This window comes from Megalops cyprinoides, chromosome 22 (assembly GCF_013368585.1).
Source record: "Megalops cyprinoides isolate fMegCyp1 chromosome 22, fMegCyp1.pri, whole genome shotgun sequence".
Taxonomy (NCBI): domain Eukaryota; kingdom Metazoa; phylum Chordata; class Actinopteri; order Elopiformes; family Megalopidae; genus Megalops; species Megalops cyprinoides.
In genome coordinates, this window is record NC_050604.1 from 17,696,526 (window position 1) to 17,706,989 (window position 10,464).

The window sequence follows — 10,464 nt, forward strand, 5'->3', positions numbered from 1 at the left end:
ATTATTAGTAGTAGTAGCAGTAGTATTAGTAGTAGTAGTATTGTTATTATATAGTCTATAGTCTGTTCAGAGATGGACTGACTTTCCAATAGTCATATTTCTTTGCTGGAGGAGATGTGTTCACAAGAATCTACAGTGTGCAGAACTGTCTCCAAATGTTTCCAGAACATTGTTTATTCATGTTTTCTTTTTTCCTGCATAAAGGCCATTTGCTCAATTAGTTCCCATGCATAGAATCCATAACTGCAGGTTGTTAACACAAACTTTAACAGAAATGTAGAAGAAAAGTAATTTGTAATTTGTAGATGGTGCAATGTATGTTAGCTCTGAAAGAAATGGTTGGTCATAACGGCATACAAACAAGTAGACTAAGCCTCTCAGTAAGAGAACTTCTCATATGTCTCCCTGATGTACCCCCCCCCCCCCCCCCCCCCCCCCACACACACACACACACACACCCCAAAAAGGAAAAAAGCATAGTCCAATGAGAACTCAACTAGCAGAAGAGGACGGCTTGCTCCACATTGACATGCTTCAACTGGAAATGCCTCTTTTCTCACTTGTACCTGAGAATCTTAATACAGTAACTCTTTATCAGATTCCAGTAACAGAAAGAAAAGGATTGGACTCAAATGAAAAAAATGTCTCTCTATTCAAGTTATTGCAAAAAAAAAAGTTTTCAGTGTTTATTTATTTTTATTTTTTTCTTAGCACACAGGGAACTGACAGACACAGGTTTTGACAGTAAGTCACACAGCACAGTGTTTGTGTCTTTTTCCTGTGCTTGTTATAGAATAACTTGCCTAAAGAGACTGCAGAGAAGCGTTTCATTTGAACCCCTTTTTTTCTGTGGAAAATAATTCTTTATGGGGGAATGCAGTAAGAAGGGACACAGTTGATGACTTCGCCTGAGTGGCTGTCCCTTAGCAGCAAAACAGTTTCCTTAGGTGATGCATTCTCCCTTTGCTGCTGGAATCTGCCCTTCACAAGCACAAGATTATTATTTTTTTTTTTTATTCTGGGACACACATTTATTTAAACAGTTTTAATGCAGCTGATGACTTTTACACAAGTGTTGAAAGTGTTTAAGACTGTTTACGTAGTTGTTGCACTAAAATCTTTGGAATTTTTACTTATTTGGTGTTATAGATCATGACTGATAAACTAAAGCTCTTTTGTGAACAGAGAAAAATGAAGCTGGTAACCATAAAAACAGGAAAAATGAAAATCCATTGTGGCCTTAACTTTTTAAAAACATCAGTTCTCTATGAGCCTGCATTTGTACAGCGGATAAATGCTAGAGACTATGTCAATACTTGAATACAAGCAAAACGTAAGGGCTTCTAAGAGTTTTTAGTAGCTGTTGTGTATAGCATTTTGCTTACAGATGTATCAAGGCTATGACTAGAGAAGTGAATGGGGACAAATTGTGAATGAATGTGTTCTTATCTTTTCTTTTTTTTTTTTAATAATTTCAGTATTAAAACTTGAGGGACAGCTGTTGAAGGTTCCTGCAAATTTAAAATCAAGGAAAAGCTGTGCTCTGTCTTAAGGGTGTGCATGGTTCCTCCAGACTTGTATCGCAGTTGGGTTTGATGGTTAGTGTCCAATAAGCTAATGGCCTGTTTGAAAGGAAAGAAACAATGAAGGCAACGGAACTGTTAGGCTAAGGATATGCATCACCCCCGGCACAACTGTTAACAAAGGACCATGAAGGAGACTTAATTTCACTGTAATGCTCCTTTTGAGTTATTTCTTCTATATATGCTAAGTGCTCCTGCTTTTTCTCCGAGAAGAACCATTCCCTGGACCTTTGCCTCATGCTTGTCTTGTAAATCTCCATTTTGATACACTGATATTCCGTTAAACCAGGCATCAGTAATCTGGAAGGATTTTAATGGGTGCTGGCAAGGGAGATTTTTTTTTTAATTGTTTTAAACTTTTAAAATTGTCTGTGATGTGTGTCCATATTGTAAATATAATATGTAAACAAAAAACAATACTAATGCTGAATAAACTACATCTTTTATTTGCATTTGTTGGAAGCTGACTTCCCCCAATGTTCCATGGCTATGTTACTATTGAGACGATAGTGGGCTGAGTATGAAGTGTTGGTTGTTGTTGCTATTTCTCTTACAGGAAAGAGGTTCTGGAGTTAATTATACAGAAAGCAACTCTTCTAATATGTTAATTCTAAAGATGTTTTGTTAACTGCTCCTGTCATTCTTTCCAACTTTGCTAATTGGAAGAAATAGAAAACCGGCATCATTTTACACTGAATAGAAGAGTTTTGTACTGGATGCCTTTATTTCACACATTTTTCTTTTTCACTGAAGCTGCTATACACTAGTAATGTTACATGTTTGCAGTTTACATTTCTAACAAATGGTGCTGTTGTGTTTAAGACTGGCAGAGTAACATGATCAAACAGAATAGCAGAAATTAAAATTAGTCTCAAGAACAATTAAAATCCTTGTTAGCCACAATGTAAATAAAAGTAAATGCACTGTGCAGGTGTCTGTGAAATCCCATGGCGGTGGAACTGAAGAGTGACTACTGGTCCCAAAGAGCTGTTTCCAAACACTGTGAGTGACAGGCACCTCCCTGTCTTGCAGCTTCTCATTTCCTCAGTTCCTGCCTGCTTCTGTGAAACAAATGGTTCGATTAGAATCACCCAAAGCACAAAGAAATGGCTGCCCCACCACCACCCATTTTAAGCAATGCAAAACGTGGGAGTGTCTGAAGCAGCTAAAACAAACCCGGGATTCATGCTGGGAGCAGTCGTTTCACAACACAAACGTGTGATCTAGTTGGAACGGAGGGTAAATGATGCCGTCAGAGCCATGAGAGGAGAGGCACATGAAACGTGACGGGTCACCTTACCAGTGAACCCAGCGGTCTCTGTGCTGCCAGCTGTAGGCTGTAGGTTTTCATCATTTCGGTCGGGTTCTCTGACTGCGTCTTGTCCAGGAATAGTTGCTTGCCGCTCTACTGTAAGGAGGTGAAATGCAAACACGTATTATATGAATAAATCACTTGTTTTCTGAGTTGGTATTAGTTTAGAGTTAGATTTAATGTCAAAATGCTGCAATACTAATAACCCACCTGAAGAATTTCTGCTCACAGTCGCTTCCATGGAGTTATTACTGTGTTTGTCCATAGTGGGTGGTGGTGAATTCATTTTCATCAGTAAAATGTTTGTCGAAGAGTTATTCTCTGGGAGAAGGACAGCACATTTGCTGCATTATTTCATCAGATCAAGTTTATGTATTTGAAAGAAGCAAATGTTTTGACCATTGTTATTTTTTTTACCATTTCATTTCTAAAATGTAGTGCTTTATCATTACACTTGCAAGATACAAATATCATGTTGTTTCCCATACATTCACACAAACAATTATTTTTTTTAAAAAATGTAGTTGGATTAAGAAACGTTCAAGTAATGTTTAGAAATAACCAGCTACCTTGAGGACGGGGTCTTGCCAGAGGGACATGTGTGGTTTTGAGGTCCGCAGTGTTTGGGTAACCGTGAACGAGGCCCATCTCAGCATTGAGCTTCTGAATGTGCGCGAAGGCTCTGTCTAGCCTCTGCAGAACACAAAACCATTACCTCACTGACTCCGTAATGAATACCACACTGATAGGGGAGGCTAAGTAACAGGATACAAGGACGCTTCTCGGAGCAACTACTTGCCACAAAATGACATTTTCGACATGTGCTCTCGAGTCATAACGGCCTCTGTTGCGCACTGTATGGTACAACGGGAAATGACACAACGGCAAACAGAAAGGCAGTTGTGCTTGCTTGCAGTCAATTCATGGAATCTGGCAAGCGGATTTTGACAGTCAATGAAGGTCAGTCATACCAACTCCTCAGCTCTCCCTACACTCACTTCCTGTGAGTCAGGGCAAAACTGCAGGTTCCGGGAGATTTAGCCAATGGTATTTGAATTTCTTTTCCCTTTTTTTCATTTTGTTTTTGTTTTTAAATCGCAGTATATTGTTTCGCCGTTGTGCTTGAGCGTGGTTGTAATGCAAGTCACGGCGGTTTTAGGTATCGGATATTGGAGTCCACAGAAGTACCTGGAACAGTGTCACATATATCGACTGTTCCCGTGAGATAATGTTCTGGTCCTTGTATGCGTGGTGAGTGAGCAGCTGTAACAGAACACCGAGCTACTTCCCATCTCTGCCTCATTGCTTAATTATTGAAGGAGCAGCTCGCCACTGCTTTGGTGCCCGCTGGTGATGCTCTTTTACTGTTTTAGAGTGGAAAAAGGGGAGGGCACCAAGGAAGTAAAACTGAGGGCAGTTTTATGTGTTTGATTTTCTTTATTACTTTCACATAAGAGCAGAAAAATGTACCATCAGTTTTAAACATGTATGATGTGTCCAATGTGTATTTGGCACAGTAACCAAGATGAGTGCTTAGCTTATTATAAACCATCACATTATTTACACACACACACACACGCATATATACAGTATATTTTAAAATTTATTTTTGTAGTTTTCATGATCAAGTATCGTACTTGCAGTTTTAATTTATTTTGTTATTGCAAAGTGGATTCCTCAAATGGTGCATGCTTATAATTACCTCCATGTTTGAAGATATGTTTTCCTCCATGACAGATGTTGTTCTGGTCAAATTGGCAATGGCACATTTTAAATGGCTTGTTTCTGCTCTCACAGACAGGAAATCATTGGATGTTGTTTCGTTGATATGCAGTACAATGTTCGACAGAGATGACAGCTGTAATGAATGCAAATTAGACATATCAATCACATGCTTTCCAGTGTCATAACTACAGCAATTCTACCCACTTGTACTGTAGAATATAATTTCAGATGAACACGCACATTTACACTTAAGTCAAATGTTTATACTTTAACTTACACTTTACACTTAAATGAATAGACTGCATGCACACTCTTTTGCAAAGAGCACATTAATGTACCTTATTTTATCCAATTGTGTAAACATTTACTCCAAAGGGTCAGTAATGTGTCATTCAGTGCAAAATGATACAACATATAACTGACAGCAGCCTATTTTGAGTTTTGCTATACCTGAGCCTGAGTTTCTCCCTGTTCAACTGCTGATTTCAGCTTTTCATAACTGCTCTTCAAGGATACCACATACTGGTTAACACGTGCAAGGTTGGATTCCATGGTCAGTAGTTTCTGGAAAATTAAACAGCACACAAATACACAGTGTAGGAAAAAAACCTGAAGGAACCATTCAGACACAGGCCTTATTTATGCCAAAGCTGAAGAACAACTAAATCTTCAAGGTCTGTACTCAAACATAACTGTACTGACCTGTAATTCTGAGTTATTCACTTAAGCTTGCTGGTCAGTTAATTTTAATTAATTCTTAATTACTCACTTAATTTTCAGATAATTTCAACCATCACTTGGCCTGTATTTTCATCTTAACATTTCTACTTGATAGTATGCGTGATAGTCAGTGTACCAGAGCTTGGTTAAAGTATTCTTTTGCCTGTTACTGCATATTATTTTTATTTGTTTCTAACCACACTCAGCAGAGACGTACAGTAGATTGTATCAAGCCAAACAGCAGTCATTTTTGCTCTTTAACAAATAATTTCTCTCACCTGCTCATTTTCAGTCTTGGCCACATAGACATGTTTATCCTTAGCTATGTTCTCTGCTCCCTTTGGTTCAAATTCATTGGACTCTGCTGTAAATTAAAATACGATATTTAGATCAATGTATACAGTAACACAGCACTCTTCTAGCTGTTGGTTACAACCTAAAGCCCCTGTGTTCAGGGTGCTGTCACATGCTGTCACTGCTTTCTGATTGGGAAATCCGCCGAGAAATTAAAAAAGGATAGGCTTTATTTAGCATAAGAACAGTTGCCGTGATATCTTAAATGTGACAAATCCAATGCTTTAGTCCAGAACTGAAGCACATAAATTTAGCTGCTGGTATCATTCAGAGACACTCCCTCTCTGGCCCATTACTGTGGCAAATGAAGATTTTACACTTTCTTGGAGATTAAGGTCCAGTAAAATTTGTAAGAGCCTCTGATAACTCAAAGGTCTGTATATTTATGTATTGCAAATTTTTCAGTCAAAAGTATGCATTTCTGTCATGATGATATTCCCCTTTCAGAGACCCTCAGAATTTTTAATGGTCCATAATCTCCAGCAAAAACCATATGAAGGAGATGCCCTGAGTTATATAGGCAGCTGAATTAAATAGGAATGTTTCTCTGGATTAAAGCCTTGGACATGTCACATGATAGAAACTACACGAGCTGTTCTTAACGTGAGAATCAACATATCCTTTTAAACTTATTTGTTTATTTTTTGGTGGCATTCCCACTTAATTTGCACAAGTGAGCAAGTGACACCTTAACACATGCCATCTGGCATATATGAAACCAAAACTGTTTTGTGGAGTGAAAATAACCTGCGGCACTGTGCTTAAGTGGTCCAGGGGATAAGGTGACCTGTGTGATTTAACACTGAGGGGGAGGTGCTCCGTCCTCAGAGGCAGCTGGACATGCAGAGGGCTGTGTGCCCATTTCTGGTTGTGTGGAAAAGAGAAACTAATGCGAACAGGGAGCCACTCTGAGGAAGCAGAAATGGAATGCCTTCTGGGGTGATGAAAGCATAAAATCGTGAATTTAAGATGCACAGCGATGCGGATATTTTGGGAGGGATGAGTGCCCAACTGAAATTGTACTTCTGCTGACATAAAAGAAATGCACATTATGTATCAGAAGGCCTGTGTTTGAATTGTGGTGTTGTAGGACCTTATGCTCTGGAAGCAAAATGCCAATTAGCTGCCACTAGAATGAAAGGTAATGTGCCAGAAAAAGGTATTGCTTGTGTTTTTCATTAACAGAAACAATATATTACTAGCTCAGATATAAAAAGAGTCTATTTTGATAACCATCAAGATGCCATCAATTGATAGATTATTCAAACATCATCAATAGCTATTGGATGCCTGTCCAAAGACAGCCACTGCTTACCCTTTACAAATTACTTTCATGGCAGTCATTGCAATCAGCTGATGCCGTTTAGAATGAATTGATGTTGGTTAAGTATTCATAAGCAGTCATTTAAGACAACCATTAAAATACAATGCATTAATGTTAACAACTGGCATGGAAAAACAATTCATGTTCAATATGATAATTACATTTACAGTGAGGCAAAGTACAAAACAAGTAAAAAGCCATACCGATAGTTAACCCAGGAGTACTGTAATAAGTCGATCCTGTCTAAAAACGTAATCACTCTAACAGCAGATGTAGAGAGAAAAAGTTCTTTCAGCATACTGTAATGTATGCCTAATTTCTGTCTCTACATTTGATTTGAAAATTACAAAGCAAACAGTCAAGCAAGTTTTTCAGTGATTAATTCTGTTTCAACGTGCTTGCACTTTGTCTCCCTCTATTGAGCAATCTGGGAACGCCATCTTCATTTGAGAGAGGGGAATGGCTCAAGCTTCCTTAAGGCTGTTTTTCTAGATGAGCTAAACTGGAAGCGGGTTTGTGAAGTCACATATTTAAAACTGCTGAAAAAAAATTCTTTCAAGGTATTTAGATATGCATTGCATTTAAATGTATACTTTTTATTACATTTTAACACATCTATAGGAAATTTAGTATCACAGAAACTAAAAGATTGTGAGATGTCCTGATAAAGCGGCTTGTAAGAAATCCTGTTGAAATAATTATCTGTTCTTACTTTACAAAGAATCCATTTAAATAGAGTTTAGTCTCATGAGCCACCTGGCTTGCATTAAAATGTTACAGAGTGGACTGTCTTTGCCTGCCAGAGTGGTTCTGTACAGAAAGTGCACAAAGCTTCTTTGAAATGACCACCAAAGAACAAATCTATCTTTGTTCTCCTGCCCGTATTAAATTTCCTCATTGGTGCTCCGAAGTCTCTTTTTCAACCTCAAAGCTTTGCAGTGCTTACCAAAAACAAAATGGCTTGTGATTTTATTGAGACGTAAACACAGTGTAATGCTATAAAACTCACATTTAAAATCTAATGTAGTGCTAATATCTTCAGAGCTGGCTGTACATGTGGGGGGAAGATTCTCTAAAATATTTTTGCGGCGCTGAGTTCAGCTGAGTTGCTAAGCTGTGAGCGAACAATGGTGTCTTTCTTGGGGATTTTTTGAGCTGGAAAGGAGCATAATGGCTATTATAGACTACACATGAACTGCACTTGTGTAATTTCCCTGACAAATTCAGTTTTTTTGTGCACCCAAATGAGATTGACAACATCCTTTTGGCACGTTCTGTGTTTGTTTATCGTGTCCGCGGTGGCCGTTGCGTGCGGAGTGGCGTGACTGGGGATCGCCGGGCGTGCGCTCTCGCCGAACACAGCATACCTCTCTCGTGCAGGGCAGTCAGCTGCAGCTGCAGCTCCTCCACCCTCCAGTTCGTCCCGACGTAAAAGACGAGAGACAGCACCTGCAGAATGCTCAGCAGCACAACCAGGGAGTACAGGCACAGCCAGCCACACGGGGGGCAAGGCTTTCTTTTCCAGCTCCTGTCAACAGACCTTCTTAAAACAGACAGGAAAGAATGTGCAGTTTAGCACAAACAGAGACATGGTTCAGCTCTGTCTTTAACACTGAATAAAAATAGCATATTTTTCTTAAAAAAAAAAAAAAAAAAAACAGAAAGTGCATTTTTCCTGTTTTATTTCCAAGGTGTAAGTACCAGAAATAATAAAATGGCCTGTAAAATGACAGAGACAAACAAATCAATTGGCACCACATATTTCAATATCTAGAGAAAAATGACAAGTTGGTAAAATGGTAACTCTCAGTCAGTGTCACATTAGTGCAGTTAATTTAGAACTTGAGGCAGTGTCATATGAAAAGAGTTCACTTACAACTTACGATGCATACTGCTGAGTATTGCTTTAATGTGTCAGTTGTTTTTCTTGCATGCAGCATAATAGAAATACTCATATTATTATCATTAATGTTATTGCTAACACTACTATTAGCCCATATAATTACCGCTAGTGCTAATAGTAGGCATATGTGAATTGCCTGTACGTACCCATGAGTCCGCTCTGCTGCCAGGAGTGTGTCTCCCTCACAGTCATCCTCACACTCAGAATGGCCATTCAGAAGGGCACATGTGTCGCTCGGATCCTTTCTCATTTCGCTGGTCAGGAGTACCACTCCTCCATGCAACAGAGGTCTCTTAGAGGACGTAATATCTGCCTGTGATTAGGAACTACCTCTGCCTCTGATATAGGAGCTACCTCTCCTTCTTTCTCGATCTCTGAATCAGTCCCCTCCTACTTGTACTGGCTAGCGGTGGTCATTCACCTGAGGTCAAACAAATGCATTGCCTTGCTAAAGGGAGAAGTTTTTATTTTTGAAAGAAGAGAAGGTATAAGACATCCATTGGTAGAATGAAGAGACAACTATTCGGTAATATGAAGAGACAACTATAATGGCATAGAGCAAGAAAAAACAGGGACACTTAAAAGTACGTTTTTGGCACAATGTGGCATTATTGGAGCAGAGCAAATATTTAATTGTAAAACAACATTCACTGAACCCATAAGCATTATCTCAACAGACACCTTTAATTAAGGTGATGTGCTCATTCAGTTACATTCTTCAGGGAGTTAAAATGTTTCAGCATCAGAGGGTCCCTTCCTGTGATGGAGCATCTGGTTGCAGGGACTTTTCATTGTTTTGACTTTGTGTGAATATGAGTCCAATATCTTGTTATGGTAGAACATCTTTTGCCTCATTTTATGCATATCATCACAATGACAGTTCATATACATTTTCTTGATTAATAGAGGGTGCGGCGAATATCTTAAGCAAATAATAGACATCATTTATTTGCTTTGAAGTCTGCCCTTATGCGGGTTGACTTGCAGCTTAAATTTTCCATACAGCATTAATCGGAATGTAAGTATAACAAATAGAGACAGAGACTCTGCAGCTGTACAAGATGCACGGCTCTTTATTTGGGAACTGTCTAAAGTGTCTGCTCAATCAAACTGTCTATGCCTGAACTCACGCGTAGCTCTGGAATGAATTTATTATTTCATGACACTGTAATTACAGACAGAAAACAGTTTGCTCTAGGGAGGGGGAAGAGCAATTTCTTTTTCAAACAAAACCCCGTTACTGGAACAGCCCCCTGAGTCAGTGTTAGTTGTTTGCTTTGTAATGCTAATTGATTTGATAATGTAAAATGAGGGCCTGCCCAAGACTGATGTATTGTCTAAGCATTTGCAAAGACATAATGAAAGCAGGCAGATAACATGACGCATCTCGGTGACACATTCCTGCATTGTAGGGATGTCTCAGCCATCGGCTAATAATACATTTAACACATACTCAGAGATAAACCTGGAGCTCCGGCCCTGCACTACAGTGATTAATTTTGTGTGATTCACTGTGTGTTAATGCAAATTCATAATTTAATTT

The 10,464-nt window shown here is 38.9% G+C and overlaps 1 protein-coding gene across 1 annotated transcript; it reads right to left on the minus strand.

Moving 5' to 3' along the window:
* Nucleotides 1–2,301: 2,301 nt before the first annotated feature.
* LOC118769487 lies at nt 2,302–9,275 on the minus strand. The gene is made up of 9 exons (XM_036516612.1): nt 9,068–9,275; nt 8,386–8,561; nt 5,619–5,704; nt 5,071–5,184; nt 4,598–4,753; nt 3,465–3,588; nt 3,106–3,216; nt 2,884–2,991; nt 2,302–2,644 (listed from the first exon to the last, which is right to left on the minus strand). The coding sequence occupies exons 1-9, from the start codon at nt 9,169–9,171 to the stop codon at nt 2,628–2,630; spliced, it is 996 nt and encodes a 331-aa protein (XP_036372505.1). The 5' UTR covers nt 9,172–9,275; the 3' UTR covers nt 2,302–2,627.
* Nucleotides 9,276–10,464: the final 1,189 nt, after the last annotated feature.